This window comes from Acyrthosiphon pisum, chromosome A3, assembly GCF_005508785.2.
Source record: "Acyrthosiphon pisum isolate AL4f chromosome A3, pea_aphid_22Mar2018_4r6ur, whole genome shotgun sequence".
Lineage (NCBI taxonomy): Eukaryota > Metazoa > Arthropoda > Insecta > Hemiptera > Aphididae > Acyrthosiphon > Acyrthosiphon pisum.
This window is the reverse complement of record NC_042496.1, coordinates 35,006,153-35,024,708: the sequence shown is the minus strand read 5'-3', so window position 1 is coordinate 35,024,708 and position 18,556 is coordinate 35,006,153. Positions and strand designations below refer to the sequence as shown.

The 18,556-nt window shown below is 26.6% G+C and overlaps 1 protein-coding gene across 1 annotated transcript in view; it reads right to left on the bottom strand.

Moving 5' to 3' along the window:
- Positions 1 to 4,438: 4,438 nt before the first annotated feature.
- LOC100158851 (protein dimmed-like) overlaps positions 4,439 to 18,556 on the bottom strand; it is a 42,525-nt gene continuing 28,407 nt past the window's right edge. The window contains exons 2-4 of the mRNA XM_001944652.5: positions 13,505 to 13,638; positions 13,245 to 13,418; positions 4,439 to 5,149 (exon numbers count right to left, since the gene is read on the bottom strand). Of these exons, the coding sequence (XP_001944687.1) occupies positions 4,853 to 5,149; positions 13,245 to 13,418; positions 13,505 to 13,636 (603 nt within the window). The 5' untranslated portion in view covers positions 13,637 to 13,638 and the 3' untranslated portion in view covers positions 4,439 to 4,852. The remainder of the gene's footprint in view (positions 5,150 to 13,244; positions 13,419 to 13,504; positions 13,639 to 18,556) is intronic.

Below are 18,556 nucleotides of genomic sequence, written 5' to 3'. Positions count from 1 at the left end.
CAAGCATTCATTTTTCTCTCTCTCTCTCTATCTCTATTTATTCATATTTTTCTAACTATATAATATGTTTCCGCGTCTCGCATCACATGCACTGAACTTCGTTCCTGCCGAGTGTTCATCAACACTCACTGGTTTTTTGATAAAGGTAGACAAACTTATGAAGAATCTTGTGTTACATTTTCAAATTTTAGATTTAAAAAGACAATTTTTATGAATTCTCAACTCAAAATAATTTGCTAATTTTCGTAATTTTTTCATATTTTGTCAATATTTGAACTTTAAACTGTGACTAAGGATTTTTAATATTTTTCAAATGTCATTGTAACAATATAGTAGGAGCCTTGTATTAAATTATCAACCGATTTTGCCTAAAAATTCCCGTTTTTCCTTAATTTTTATGTTGTTTTTCCCGTCGCTTTTAAAAGCTATTGAGAATTTAAAAATTTGACCTCCCGAATGCACCAACTAGATTCACTTAACCATCGAACAAGATACTGTTGAAGAAAATTTTACTGCCATAAACCGTGATGACAGACACAAATAAAAATTAAAATAAAATAAAATAAATAAACAAAAAAAAAAAAACATACATTATTGTAAAATCAATAGATTATCGTCATTCCACTCAGAATCTAAAACACACATCATTGTAAAATCAATACATTCAATGCTCCTCTCAGAATCTAAAATTGTTTATAAGTAAGTCAAATTAAATTTTTATGAGCGAAAAAAAATAAAATTAAAAATTAAAAAAATTAAAAAATTAAAAATTAAAATAAAAAAATAAAAATAAAATGTTTACAACATTGGATATTCACTCGATTTTTCAAGGAGTTTTTCTTATTTTGTTGTAATTCAAAAACTAATCACTGTAGACACTTGAAATTTTTCCCATACGTTTATTTTATCAATATAATTGATCAAATTTTCAATTTTTTTACTTTTTCCGAGCTGTTTACGTACATTTAACTTTTTAATTTTTTTAAATTTTTTTCTATAAATGTTAAAAATTTTATTTGTGGATAAGAAATCTAAAAAATTAATAAAAATCTTCCGATATATTGTTACAATAGTAGTTGAAAAATATTAAAAAATTTTTTATAAGCATTTAAACTTCGAATTTTGACAGCATTTATCAAATTTTTAATTTTAAAATGATTTTGTAGTTAAAAATTTTTCATATTTTTATATATAAATAATGCATCTATTAGGGGGTGAAGGTAATATGGGGAGTTAACCCTTAACAACCCCCCTCTATGTGGCCACGATACTGATTGTATGTACATTAAAGTATTACACCTACTGCGATGTCTCCGCATCATAAACACATAATGCATACCTAATGGAAATGTTGAACAGTAAGTGGGACCAAGTGGTGCAATTATTGAGATAATATTTTGTATTTGGCATTGGAACAACAAATTTTTATTTATCTTGTACCGACGTGGCGTATATAAGTACACAAAAAAAAACACACACACATCATGAATAATCAATAAAATGAATAATCAGTTCAGACTATGAATGAGCCTCAGAATCTAAAATATTTAACCATTGTTCAATATAATTTAATTTATTATATTTGAAATACTGGTTTGAGTTTTTACACGAATTACAAACACCCAGTACTCAGTATACTCAGTAAATAATTGATTAATGCCTTAACTTTTAAGTATATTCTATTAATATTCTAAAACAAATGTTTAACTGAATATTAAAAACAACTATCAAAGACGCAAGTAGCAGGTATTTTAATTAACTCATACACATTATGTCTTAGGAAATAATACTAAATAATGATTATGAGTTATGAAATGAAATTTGGTTTAGTATATAGCATTATAGCCATTATAATCATATATAGGATACCTACATTGTTGTATAGCTTCAACATTGAAATAAATCGATGAAGTAAGATACTATGATCACAACTCTCTTATAGCTAATTGCCTATGAACTTGAATGTTTCATTATATAATATTATAGCTTACACTTCATGCCATGGGTTATTTTATCAAAAAGTATATACTAAAATATCCGTATGGCAATGAATACTTACCAACATTTTTCATGGGATAATTATATATTAGGTATAATGTATATGCTGCAGTACCTTGTACCTATAATTCTATAATACATAATTAAGAGATATATAATGAATACGATTTTTTTGTGTTCAACAAAAATATAATATTTATTTGACTACATAGGAATAATATTGCGAACAATATATATATTTAAATTATATTTGATTTATTACATAATACCAACACTATAATAAGTATATATGAATCATTCCACAATAAAGAAGGATACATACCCATTGTGGTTATAACGTAAATTTTTATAATTAGTACACCCACTACATAATAAGAGTTTAAAATTTGAAACCAGCGGTGTATGAACAACTGGTTATTAATAACATAGAAAATAAATAGGTACATAAAAACTATAAATTTACATTTGATAAAAAAAAAGTTAATTTTACTTAATGAACGTTTTCATAGCATATAATCAACATTTTCTGGTAACAGATAATAATATTGGACTGTTATTAATTAGGCGATGGGCAGGAGCTTATAACGATATATTTTAAGCATACTCCTCATATATTTAATTTATTTCAAGCAAAATGTATTAAACGCATTTCAAATATTCATAAAAATGATTTTACTAAATCTTTCTTTAACAATATTGACACTTCTAGAAAAAGAATTAAAAAAGATTAATTTTATTTGTTATTTGTCTAAATTAAAATAAATTAGCACGTAGGACGTAGGTAGTATACAATATTTCGATTAACATGTATAATAATTGTTAATTAATTTATTAATATTAATAATAATAATAGATTTATTGATTTGTTTATAAGGCTTATTATATTTTACATATTCTTAGAAAAATTTTTATTGACTTTTGTTAACAATAAATTATACCATGTTAAATATGTTAACATCACTTTTTATGTAACCATATGTAAGATAATGAAAGTTAAAATTATATGTATGGCTGTTAAAAATTGATAGTTTTGAAGCTAAATGTTATTTTAAGTAATAAAATATGTGTAATAAAAGCTTTCATCATACATCGACTAGTAGCCAGTAGGTTGAAGTATACGAGTATATGAGTTAGGTATTATTATGAGTTAGGTCGTATTATATAGGTACCTTTATGGATTTATGTTTGGCAAACAGTGCATTGAAAAAGAACCCCGTTGACTCGGAATAGCATCTCCGACATTATGTATATCGAACGTATCATAAATGGCATTAACATAATAGCATATCGTACCGCGCGCAGACGATGATCATGTTTTAGAGCTGTAGTAATATTTAAATGATTATTTGGACAGCTAAAGATTTATTTTAAATGTCTATACGTCATAATTAAGGTACATTTATTTTTTAATAAAAATAAGTAAGAACCCTAATAGCACGTTTTTAAGGGGCCCTAAATGTTATTTTACACCAGGGACCCCAGGGCCCAGAGTTCAAGATCCGACATGGGTTTTATAAATAATATAGGTATTATATAAGATATCAACCTAAGCCATGTGTATATGTTATAAGTGTTATAAAGTATCATATATATTATATCAATACAATTAAATATTAGTTAACTAATAACTATTTACTGACATATTGTTTATCTGTATTATTTCATATTTGTTATCTAATATAAATAATACAATAATAATTATATAAACACACTTGTATAATAGTTGTATGGACGTATGGTTTAAACATAATACAATTTACATTAAGATAAAATATGTCTAAAAAATAAACATATTATACTGTTACTCATTGATTATTATAATAAATAATTATCTTTTATGTTAAAAGCAATTCAGGCTCTCACTAGGACGTACTTCCAGCAAGGTTCTAGGGCTCAAGGCTCGGTATTCTTCTTTGAGATAAATAAATTGATAACAATAATATTTTATTAGTGTTTGTGAAATTTTATATTTTATATAATTTCAGTTGTGACGTGTTATTTTAAGGATATGGGGTACCTATATATAATACATAATATAGAGAGACAGAGAGTGTCAGAGTATAAATCAATGAGGATTTTATTTTTTATTTGAGCAGCTTGAAATCCATTATTATTTTTTAAAGGGCAAAACTAAATCATGATAAACATGCGCATATAATCACATTTTTGCTAGTTGCCATATAATGTCTTACAGTTTGATGAATACATCAAACATGGGCGAGGCGAACGAAATTAAATTTTTCGCCTCGTATCACATACGATAAAATATTATTGTTATATTATTTCATGTAAAGATCATAACTGTATTGCATACAGATATTAAGTCACACAGACCGTCAGAAATTAATGTAATATAAACATAGTATACTTATATTATATTACCTACTATAAATATGAATCCAAAAATAATGCCATTTTATACGTTTTACTTAAAATTATAATATTTTTTTTTTCTATACCTAAAATATAGTATATTAATAATAATAGTTATAAATAGTTTAGTGTGTATTGGTGTTTCGGTTTTTTTTTCACTGGCTAGAAAACTAGATGCTGATTGTTAACCTTTTTTGTAAAAAGCTATGGTCAATTGGGATACCTATAATATGTATCTATAGGTAGGTACGCTATTTTTAATGTTTTAATTTTGTAACTTTTACGTTAATGGCAACGTATTCGTGAGTAAAGGAGGTATCTATGACATGACGGAAACGGAGAAAGCTGACTTGATTTTAATCAAAACATTTTTAAAAGTATTTTATCGTATATAGGATAAGGAAATTATAAGATGTAAGTACGGTTGTTGTTGATGGCGATGGATTTGTGGTTGTGATGGAGGCGGCTGCTTCGTCGTCGATTAAGAAAGATCCATTGATTCGTCTGAGTTTTGTAACGCTAATTGTAGTCGTCTGTCGATTTCGGCAGCCGCCGCTGTTGCCGCCGCTACAGACGACGACGGTCCGGTGTTTGCGGCGCCTGAGGACACAGCCGCACCACCAGATCCTTCCTGCGAGTCCTTGAATGGGTCCAGTTCACCTCTCATTTCACATATGATCTTGGTCAGGGCAATGATGTAGTTTTTGGCCAACGTGAGCGTTTCGATTTTTGACAGACGCCGGTCCTTCTTGACGTGTGGTATCACCTCCCTAAGCGACTGTAAACGACATAACAATGGTTATATATACAACAGTATTATAGGACTATATGAGTTAAAAATACATAAGCACAATTTTTTTAAAAAAAATTTAAAGTTCGAATTTTGACGAAATTTATCAAATTGAGAATTTACAAATTATTTAGTAGTTAAAAATGTATAAAATGTTCAACTCTTATAGCTAAGGTTTAAAAATGTAAAACAAAGTTCCACATAAATAGGCTATCTATAAAATACTTTATTCACAATAATAATACCAAATATACTTAGTAATATCAATATATCATAGGCTGACTGACAGTCTTGGCTCAGAATCGTTTTTCTTATACAATGATATTATATCATTGAACTCGAATTTAACTCCATCCATTACAGCGACCCACTTGTAACCTACTGTACAGCAGAGCGGCACCCACTTGCCCGCCTTTTTTTTATGTTTAACTTTGTGCTGTACTAAGGATAATAGGTCCATAACAATGGGTTTGTAATTATAATACATGGGGGCTGTGGTGATTTGGACATTTTACTGATTACTAATAATTTAACAACATTAATAATTTGTAAAAATGATCAAAGTTTAATACTAGATAAAATATTATATTTATTTTATATTCTTGTAAAACCATTTTTAAGGACTATTATATTTAGTATACCTGATTTATACCTAAACATTGTAATAAATGAAAAACTAATCGTTCAAATTTTGAATTAAGTGGTACATCTACATTTGTAAAATAATAATCCACTAAATAATTTACAGTAAAAATGAGGATTCTCATTTGAAAAACAAAATTGTATCGCCACAGAATAATCCTTAAGTAATACAAAAAAATTCAAGAATTTGAAAAAAATGGTTTGAGTATATTTAAAAATTTAAAAACTAGAATTCGAATAAATTCATTATTAAAGGAAAAAATCGGGGAGCATGTTTGTTGAACACCCTGACAAAAACAAACTATTTCTTATACATTTCATGGTTACGTCGAGTCACTTGAATACGTGGGATTATCTTCTGATATATTGTATGATAATAAATTGATAAACATGTTCGATAATGATTTTTTAATTTGGTTGAGATATTAACCTCACGACAGTATTTTTAATTTGTTTTATTTAGAGGGCTCGTTGCACCTATGTCATCGTAGCGCAGACTTTGTTTTGTTAAGGTCCGGCGTGGGTGCTGGAACCAGAAATTATTATATTCACTTCCATTTACAGTTACACTGTAATTTAGTAATTTCTACAATTATAATCCAATATCGTCCAAACTATATGCACCATCCAAAATACATGATTCCGATCAAAATACCATCACATTATCACAATAACGTTCGGGGATTATTGTATTGGTTTATGAGCATAATAATACTGATACGGCGCGCGATGTCAGTGCTGGTTAAAAACTGTTTGTATCTTTTTATTTATTGATTTGAAAATAAACCAAAATTACAATTCTCGCTAGATTCATATTTTATAACTAATATAATACGATTTCGGAATAGATATATCGATATATGTAACTAATTACTAATATAAGTATTAACAACATGGTACGATTTCGTTTTGGAAATTAAAAAAAATGTACATTGATGTAGATTGGTATCATCGATCTAAAATATATTGTTTTATAAGTACCTATGTTACGATACTTTCTTTTAGGTAGGTACCTACTTCACACGAATAGGTACACAATGCGATTCCGAGTGAACTGTTTTTATTCCTCCAAAAGTTCAAAACGCCAGCGTTTATACGTACAATTGGATATACGATGTATCTATTTATTGTTCAGTGACTCGACTAAATGTTATTATTATTTCGTTTACGATAAATGAGTTTTTTTGTTAGGTTTATCTATGTTTTTCAAATGAAACGCCATCTTGTCACTAAATAACAATTGGTTTTAATCGCCGTTGGGGAGCAATGAACGAAAGTGTACGAAAACAACAAGAGTCGATATATAAGTTAAAATGTGAAATGTGAAAATTGTATTAAATTTCAGGAATTATATAAATGTTTAAATGTATTATAATAATATAATAATATGTTAGGGTAGGTACCTATATTATATAAAGTATAAACATATTATAATTAAAAATTATGTTATCCACCGATTGTTGTCATCGCTATTGTAAATTATTTACTTAAATCAAAGATGAGAGAGTAAAAAAAAAAATAACTTGAGCTATTGTAATTAGAAAATCAAATAATACTAGATAAGTTAAAAAGTCAAATTAATTAACTTTTTTAACCATATTAGGTTAAAGCTTAATTTTTTGCTTCAACTATATTTATTTGTTTATATACCCACCAGCAAGGTTGGGCATTAACGAGTTAAAAAGTTAAAGTTAAGTTAATAAGTTAATTTTATATTAACTTTTTAACTTAACTAGTTAATTTTGGCTTTTAATTAACTTAACTGTTAACTTACTAAATTTCTTTTTTAATTAACGTGAAATTAACGAGTTTATTTTTCATTTCAAGAAGTAAGTTAAGTTAATTTATTTTGTTTTTAATTTTATCATATTTCACTACTTCAGTATATTTCGTTTTCATGTCAAAAATATTTACCGTGAATTGTATATAATTCGAATTTAACTAATATGGAAACACTGTATAACATATAAACACTATAGTCTATAATTTAGTTTTGGGTTGGAAAAAAATTAAGAACGTTAGCGTTGTATAAACAAATTAACTTTTTTTAAATTAATAAAAAGTTAACAAAAAGTGTGTATTAACTTTTAACTTAACTGAGTTAACCTATAGTTAAATTAACTTTTAACTTTTAACTTTTTGTTATTGGTGAATATTAATTTAACTTAACTTAGTTTAAAAAAATCATTAACTTGCCGAGCCTTGCCCACCAGTGTGTACTATGTATGGAAACACCATGTAATCAAGTACCGATAGATATGAGACACCAACGACTACGTATCACGGAACATTTTTACTCGTGAGTAAACTGCAGTTATATTTGTACGATTGTACTTGTTTTATGTTTGTAGTGCAAATATTATTTATTATATATTTTGAAAAATATATTTTATGTTAATTTGATATTATAATTGATCTATTGATACCTATATATAATTATAGAAAGTAGCATGTATAGGTTTGACATTCCTTCCAAATATTTTTTTAAGCTTGGGTCACCATTTGACATTATCAAAGTATTAAAAACATCATGGGCTGTATTTACCTATAAAGCGATGACTGTAACACAACAATAAATAACATAGGTATTATGTATTTATGTATAATAATATAATACCTATGATATATCATAATGTTTATAAACAATACGATACTCTGATCTTATGTAATTTTTCATTGGCCTCTATACTATTAAATTTCAATGAATTATACCATTACAATCGTTATCATATTCTGACGATATCTAAAGAATATCTAAAGATATTTTATATCTTCTTATACTTTTTTGCCCTTCGCTCCCAACTATATGGAACCGGCCACCTTGTCACTCCCCTCTATATAGAAGTTATATTTTATACAATATCATGTTTGTTGTCAAAATATTATTAAAACTAAGTAACAATAAAAAAAAAATTAAGTTACTAATATTTGTTATGTTTTCTTTTACGGTAACTACGAAATACTAAAACAGCTGCAAATATAAATCTTTAATCTCATAAAAATTATTATTGCAACTATTAAACGATTATATCCATAAATACTTTTATATTATGAATTATGAGTTATGAGGTATTAAACGTAACTTCTGAACGTTAAATTATTAATTAAATAATAATGATCACTGGATTGTATAATTTACAACCTAATTTATATCAAAACAGAAAAATGATAGAAATATAATTTTGGTATGATAAAAACTAGAAATATATTTTAAACTTGTTTTATTTTTGAGACTTAATAGTAAAACGTATTTTTAAAAAAAATATTGTGTATGTCTTAAGAGGACGCTATACCCGCTTTCGTTGTCTCCGTCTTGCAAATGTACAACATAGCAAAAAACTGTTTTGCGCGGGATAGAACCACTCCCTCGGTATTTATGGTAGGATAACCAAAACTTCACAACGCATAGGGAGAAACTTTATCTATGTTGTAGCGTTTTTATTTTTCTTATAACATTTACCAATAATTTTTAATAATTAAATGAAAAAACAAAAAAATCCTTATGTTCTCAAACTGATAACTTTAATTTTTATTTATGTTATCCAAATAATAAAAACTCTACGGACTACGACACAGATAAATTTGTTCCCTATGCTTTGTGGAATTTTGGTAATTCTACTATAAATACCGAGGGAGTGGTTCTATCTCGCGCAAAACAGTTTTTTGCTATGTTGTACATTTGTAAGACGGAGACAACGCATGTGGGTATAGTGTCCTCTTAATGTCATTACTTAAGTCTTAAAGTATACCTTTTATATATATTTTTTTATTAGATTACTTATAATCCCATTATCATTTTTATTTTATTACTAAATTACATAATATTGAGAATTAATTTTAAATACTATAATTTACATAAGCTGTATTAATGAAATTATTAATTGATTAATGATTACATTAATAATTTTATAGTAACTTATATAGGTAATAAAATTTTAAATTAAATTAATTAGTTACCTAGGTAATAAGAAGTTTTTTTTACTTATGAGTTATGACTACTTAATTGGTATACATATGACATACCTATACAATTATATTACATTTTCATCCGCTTATAGGTAATTTAATATTTTTAACAAGAATACATGCTTTTACTTATTATTATGGCATTATATTATTTTTCGTTTAAATTTAGTAATTTGTTTTATGCAAAACGTGTTTTACTGTTTTATAACTTAAATGGATTATACATAATGGTTAACACACTGAAAAATGACAATGTTTTATTTTATACTGTGCAATTTGTAATTTGCATAAAGGTTAAAAGGTACCTATAAATATTGCTGTTTGAAAAAAACCGTTATGCATCCTCACATGGGAGCTAAAAGCAAATGTACTCTAATCTCCACCTCTCTTGAGCGTTGGCGTTATTCACTGGTCCATCGACTACAACTCCGATACAACGTTTTAGCGTAATTAAAAGGTAGGCTACAGAATCCTTATTTTTTTTCGCCCTCTTGATGTATATATTAGTTTATGTAGTTTGTACACACTACACACACACACACACACTTACATACACACACACTCACACAAATATATATATAACAATTGAATTTTCCTATGTTACTATAGTAACTGGTGAAGTGTATAACCGTTTATCTCGTCCTCTGCGTGGCACATAAACAAATCATCGTTATGCCTGTAACCCTAAGCTCCCAACATCGATGCACTTCAAGTTTAAACAAACAGTTCTTCTTCGTTTTTATACTAAAAGCCTTCCGAAACAATCGCTTCACTTGAACTGCTACTTTGTGCATATTATATCCATATCCAAGTAATATTATAATAATCATGTAATATCAGCAATGTTTAAGTCACCGCCAACACATTTCGCACTATTCTACACGCGGATCTTTTCATTTTGTTCAAGATAATACTTATTGCTTTAATCACCATCATATACATTATACATATTACTACACTATTGTTATATCGTGATATCCACGCGAAAAACGGAATCCCATCTACTATTCACAGTGCGTATACAGAACATTTTCTACACTGTTTTCAGACGGTTGCCATTGTGTATTATTAGGTATTATATTATTATTTATTTTAAATACCTAACCTATATCGTACGACATGCTGAAATTTAATGGCGCAGAAGTGTATTTGATGAATATATTATCATCTTGAGTCATGCTTCTCAGTTCTCGTGAATATCCAATATGTGGTACCTATGCACTGGGTAGGTTTTTTTATGTTATACACGCGTAGGAAGTTTGTAGATAGTGCCCTCATGATAATATATTGTATTATTCCTGCCCTGTATTAAGTTTCTTACTCACACTCAGGTACATGATATATTAATTGTGTTATAAAAAAATATGTATAGGAGTTAATTGTCAAAACTGTTCTGAAAGCATTTTATTTCGGTTTTATGTACCTAACTAGTACGTATGAAATTATATTAGAGGGACGATTAGTGAAATAAATCAATATTTTGTTGGGGTGATCCTACTGATCAGGTTATAGTGTTACACTCTATATTTTTGAATTTTGCGAATACCAATCTCATGCATTCCTCCCCTACCATTGCACATTAATTACAACCATACGAATACAAATATTGTTTCATGTTGCCTTGTTGGTTGAAATGTGTTCAGTTAATTAAAACGCTGTAAAATTAAGTGAAAAAAAAACTAATTTATGTTATACCTATTTCTGATTAAATTATTAGTTAGCAATTATAAATAAATATTTAATTAAGTTTTGTAGGGAAAAAACATATTTATACAAATTTAAACATTGACATTGGCTTAATAATAAGACGTATTTTTCAAAAAGATATTGATAAGATATTGACTTTTTAATTGTATATTTATAAGTTATCAATAGTATCTAGTCAAAGTACATAAATCAAATTAAAAATAATATAATATAATTTATATAATAGACATATAATTTCCAGACCCCCCTTCCACCCATTAATACCATGTTTACTGTATGCTTTTTATTACACATATAATATAGGTATTATAATTTATAAGAATATAATATACTTGTATCCTTTTAGAATTTTCAGAATTTTCAGTCAAAAATAAACAATTACACGAACTTAAAATATCGAATCAATGAAGTATAATGATCGTAAAATGTTTAAGCTAGACATATATTTTATGAAGTTAATAACAATTTATATGTACTTATACTCGTGTTAATATTTTTTCTTTCTTAATTTTATAGTTTTATATCTCATATTTAATATAGTAATGCATTTGCCCTTTGTAATCAACTATAAGAGTTTAATCACACACTTTTTAATACATAATTATTGTAACGAAATTAAAGCAATTTAAATGATTTAAAAATGTATAACTATAATTTTGAATAAACCTGGAATATTTTATTTTAGGATAATATTCTTTCAAATATATTTTTATACTAACAATAATAATTCCTTAGATAACTGATAATGGCATGATAGCAGCCCGCAGCTAGCGTTGTTGTAAATAAGTAAAACACAACATAATAATAATGTTTATTTTACTTTTACGTAATACCTACGAATGATTAATGATTATTAATAAAATTAAGATCAGAAAAAATGCAATTAAAATAAATAATTCATTTTTTTTTAGCTTATAATAATTTATTTTTATAATACCTATGAGTATAAACCATAATTACTCGGATACCAATGGTACTAGATTCTTTCAATTTAAAATTCATTCAAAATCTGTTAATATGTGCAATAAGATGTGTACCTATTCATATTGTATTAATTTTTATTTTACTTAAGTATACAATATACTTATTTTTATAAAAACTATAATATGTTTATTTAATATTGGTTTTCCTAGAGATTTAAGAGATAATTTGAAAATATTAAATATGAAAGGAACGGAGTTTAGCTGGAAATCGATTTTCGTGAATTTTTTCTTTAAAATGTGTGTTTTCCACGCTTAATGATGGTACTATAAAAAAAGTTGGTCGAATTTTCTGTGAAAGTTATAAGATTAAAAAAACTTCAAAACCTTAAAATCTTATTATTAAAACACCAAAAATAATATTTTTGATTTTTTTTTTTTTGTAAATGTGATTTTTTTTATCTTTATAATATTGGCGAAATCAGAAATTACCTATTGTGTACTAACTGTATATTATATTATTAATAAAGAAATTTAATTTTAAAAAACCCCTGATGAATGGAAATTCACAAGCTTGTGTATAACTTTGAAACTAAGTCCGACCGACGAATTATGTCTGCATCACTAATTGTTCTTAACTCATTGAAAAACCAAGGTTTAAAAAAAAAAATCTAACCACATTTTTGAGTCATAAATTATTACGCAAAATAATAGTCACCTTAAATTTTAAGAAATAACTTTTTTTTTTTTGGGGGGGGGGGCTTAAAAATATGCTACCCCGAGGCGCAAAATGTTCAAATATGGCCCTTCATAAACCTACTTTATTTAATAAAGTATCTGCAGTGTACCTGAAAGGCATCATTGATGCTGTGCATTCGCAGTCTTTCCCTCTCGTTGCTTTCTAGTCTCCGAACGTTCTTGTCTTTGCCACTGGATTTGCGCTTCCTCCGGTTACCGGACCTAATTGCTCCGCTGCCGTTCCGACCTTGTCCATCCGACCCAGTGCACGTATCATCGCTGATCTGCCATAGATCAATTCTACTAAATATTCTTTATAGCGTAAACACAGAAATATATTCAATGTGCGATTAAAAAAAAATTAACTTACCGACGACGAGTCGGTAAGTTCGAGTTCCCGTTGACAGGACGTTCTTGAGGACTTGCGACACGTCATCCCTGCCGTCATTATGCTGCTCCCAAAGTTGGTTTCCTCGACATTGTTCCGTGAATCTGAACGCATTTCTGTCGCAAATTGATTTACAAGTATAATAACCACTACTCAAGCACTGAAGATTAAAATAGGGAGTATAGTATGCCAAACAAATTATTTTCGAAAACATCTCATATATTATCTTAATAAATATTATAATAATATTATAATATTACCAATATAATATTGGATGTTCATATAAAATTATAGTTATTAATTTATAAATAATTACCTATGTACCTACAGTATAACAGTGTAAATTGGTACGTCGTGTTATGTGGATAAATAATTTAAAATTAAACTAAAATATATTTTGAACATTTCATTGTGTATAAAAAATAATAATTTCCGTAATTCCGTTAACTATAGTAAAAAATTTCAAGTCCATTAATATTGATATGTTTGTAAACTATAAAATATATACTTAATCACTAAAAAAGTAGAAGAAAAATTAGTTATTTGTCGTTTTTATACCGAAATTATTCTTTTTTTTATTAATTTGTCTATGAAAAAATTTGTTTTCAAATTTTTATAAAAAATGTGTATATACATATTACGCTACATTTTTTTTTAATTCAAGTAAAAATATTTTAGAGGAATCTTGTTTTTTATTCTAAAGTCATAAGTATTAAAATTAAAACTGTATGCATTTTTACTGTGTTTTATTGTGTTTATTAAATTACTTTCATATTGTAATACATCAATATATTTTTAAATTTTGATTATTATAATAATAATAATAATAATATAATATATTTATTGCATTTAAAGAAATATATACAAATACAATTTAAAGAATATTATACAACCAAAATATAAAATTTAATTAAATTACACAAATGATAAATGATAAATGATTGTCTCCAAAAGCCTAGGCTTGTGGAGGAGACAATACAGTTCTTATTTGAGAGGTAATATTATACAAGTAAAAATAATTACATTGGTTCATCCTTATTATTATGAAATAATTTGCAAATTTAAGGTTGGAAATTAATATAAAACAAGATCCCTCATAGTTAGAATGTACTTATTGATTTTCAAGGATGTGTGCTTCTTTTTATGTTGTGCGTGTCTTATCACCGCTTTTGGGGCAATAAAAATCTTTTAAATTTCAACCTCAACATCTTATTTGTTAGGAAAGTAAATAATCTACTTTCTAGTTTGTACTTTCGTTAGAGATCAAAAGTAAAAAATTCACAATAGTTTTAAAAAGAGTTGGGAAAAACAAAAATAAAATGAAAGGAAAATGGAGATTTTTACCCAAAGCCAGTTTTTGACGAATTTTGTTTGATTTTTAGTGTAACTAATGAAATAATTAATGCTGTAAAAAGATGGACGAAATTAGGTATTAGGTATACACACACACAATTGTAAATCCAAAATCTATGGTTCACAGTAGATTGAATGGACTATGATAAAATTGTATAGTACTGTAAGAGCGGGATACCTTGCTCCAAATATATTTATTTTTTAGCTTAAACCTATACTATAGCTTCAATAACAAAGATAAAAATTACCCGTTCGCGTTGTTTCATATGTATAGATGTTGAGAGGTAAGAACAATTAAAAAAAATCCGAATGTCGTACTAATAGTTACTTACTTCCTTATACCCAAAATTTTGGAACAAAGTTAAAATACATTGCAGGTTACATTGCACAATATGATTAAAATTACCTTACTTTAATATATAATGCTCATAATGCATATAATAACTATTGGTGCAATGTTTAGTGCTTATGTTTTAACTAATCGGAACCTATACATAATATAATTTTTTTTTTTTTTAGTTGATTAAAAGCCTTTTTTCAATAGATTTTAAATTAAATTTCAATCCCCTAGATTTTGGACAACTTTTTCGTTATGAGTTTTTGTGTTTTTAAGAACAACTCTTTTCATGGTATACATCTTGGAGGCAAACTAATAGATTGATGTTCAAAATGTTTGAAAAAAATTTTAATTTTAATAAGAACAATATATAAAAAAAAATACAATCTCTTATCTCAAAATCGCAATGTGCTACGATTGATATCAATAAATATTTTTTGGAGCAATGTTAACCCCTAGAGTAAAGTATGCCACTCTTACGGTATGAAATTAAGCTGATACAAAGATATATTGTAAATAGCTAAAATAGGTCTCATTGACTTTATGTTACACTTGACTAAGACTCAAGGAAGTCGAGTTATTTTAATTTCACTTTAACCTAAGAATATCTTTTAGTAGGTAATATAATTTAATTTTCTATCCAGATATTAAATAATTTTATGGTAGGTATCTAATTGTAAAGTGGGTATTAACTATTAGCATTTATCATTTTGTGTTTATTTATTTCAATTTATTTGTCCTGATTATATTGTAAACGCTTGTTTGAACAACCCAATACTGTATTAGCATGAATAATGTATTATGAGAATTTTCTCTTTTTACTTGAAAAGAAATACATAAAATTTGTTTTGAATGTATAAAATTAAAAAAAAAACAAACCTACATTATAAGAAAAGTATTATTTTTATATCAGTGGCAGTGCGGCACCATGATTAAAATAATTACGTTCATTAATTATTATATAAAAATTGTATTTGTATTTGTCGTTTTAAGCGATAATTAGATGATTAAAATATAAAATAGATTTTGCGCATTAGACTTATTTATCTATACAATCTCCCGCAGCCGGAACCATTAGTTAAATTATATTTGAATAAATCTTGGTTAGGTAAATCAAATAATATGATAAGAAAAAGGAAATGAATAAATAAATAAAAATTAAAAATGGGTATATTTTTAAAATGTTGTTTAATACATAATTTAATTTTAAAATGTTACATTATGAACTTAATATCAATGATATTATTATGGCAGTATGTCACTATGTCACTACATCGAACGTCACTAGAGTATAATTTGTTATTAAATTCAAACTGAATGATTCAGTATTATTCGCCATAATGTATAAATCCTATACAACAATACGCGAGTACACTAAAGGTTTTAATTGACGTTGTTATTTCGTTTTCGCGTTTTAAATCTAGTAGGTAGTCTGTTTTCCTTACGAGTTTGTTTTTACTTTATAATCAGTTTATACAACGCTACATAATTAGTTTAACTCGCCACTCGGTATAGCCATTTGGTTCTTTTGTGTTTGTTTTTACGAAAAAAAATTCCTTTGACATCTAATGTAAAATGATATTATACAATCAACGAATAATGTTGATGTAAAACTTTTTCATCTTTTATGGTATTATATTCGGATATTTTTATTTTTAGTGACTTTAAAAGAAGTACGTGCTAGCGCTTACGTGCAATATTTTGGTAGCTGCATACTTAGTTAGTACAAAATTATATTTTACACTGTATTTATATGTAGGTTCATTACAAACGTGTTTATTACTGTAATTTATTAGTTATTTGTGTAGTAGATATTTATACGTTCTCAATACTATTCCGAACCTTCCACGACATAATAATCGAATATATTACTTCATTATTTTATAACAATTATTTAGTGAACCTATACTATATTATAATAAAGTATTTTTTTATCACATCAGTAAGCTATGTAGTTATAATAAAAGGAGCACAGCTGCTATGTGAAGTTAAATTGAAATTGGGTAGTCTTCTTAAACAAGCAGCCAGAAGACGTGAATAATTATATTTTTTATTATAAAAGACATTTCACGATACTAAAATTCTATGGTAGAAATAATGAGATGTCGCATACAAAGTTGGTAATTTTATTTCAAATTCAGTGCCGAGAGAGTAAACAAAAATATATTTTTATTTATTTATTAGTTTTATTAAAAAGTGGCTTTTGGTTTATGGTTTCTTTAAAATTATTTAAAATGTATATGATAAGTTTTTTTTTTGTAAGCTGTTCAAACGATAAACGACAAATATAGGTTTACATAATAATATGCTACACGCAGTTCTTTTCAGAAATAATCTTCAAATTTGATGATAGTTTTCCAGATCTTGGTATCTTGCATATAATATATAAAAGGCAATGTATGGTAAGTTGTAGCTTAAAGACTCAAAAACTATTCAACCGATTTTGATGAAAAGTTCCAAAGATACCAGAAAAGTTTAGAGAGTAATCTTAACTAAGTCTGGTTAGAAACAAAACTTTTTTATTTTAATTTTTATTGATTACAGGCCATATTATAAACTATAAGCTACTATAATTATGAATTGAAGCTTCATTCAAAAACTTCAAATCTATAATATAGTTGACACATGAGAAACTAAGCCAAAATGACATGTTTATTAGGTTTACTGTTAACCTTGTGAAAGACTATAATAGTACCACAGTCTATTTTACGAATTATTCGGAGGTATAACTTGTTTAACTTATTTATTTATTGAATTAGTTTGGAAAATTTACCAATTAAGATATGAATAATATTATAATATTATAGTATAAATGCGATTAGTTTTTGGTTTTTGAAAATCATTAGAATAATCTGCTATATTATTACTAATAAAAAAATAAATTATGTATAGCAATATAATCAGAATCTTTTTTCGTGTACAATGATTTATCATTTAATTAAAAAATTAAACACACCAGTGACTAACTCAATGCGAGGCATACTATACAGCAGAGAAACTTCCCCGGTTTTCTGTTGTTTTTAAAAAAAAAAAATATATATATTTAAACAGTTTGAATTTCATTAGTATTGGGTGTAACAACAATGAAGAAAGACAGTTTTCACAATGACTTTTAACGACGGAGAAATTATATTAATGTTATATAGTTGGGCTAAAAGATTTTTATCTCAAATTATATTTTGTTATAATTTTAGACACGAACCCTTATAAATATATGAGTTGATGTCAATTACTTGTAATGGCCAATTATAATATAAAACAATATAGGTAAATGGCGGAAATCGTAATCGTACTTGTTCTCAACGCTAAATTATACTTTTAAATTTCAGTAGCTACTCAAATTG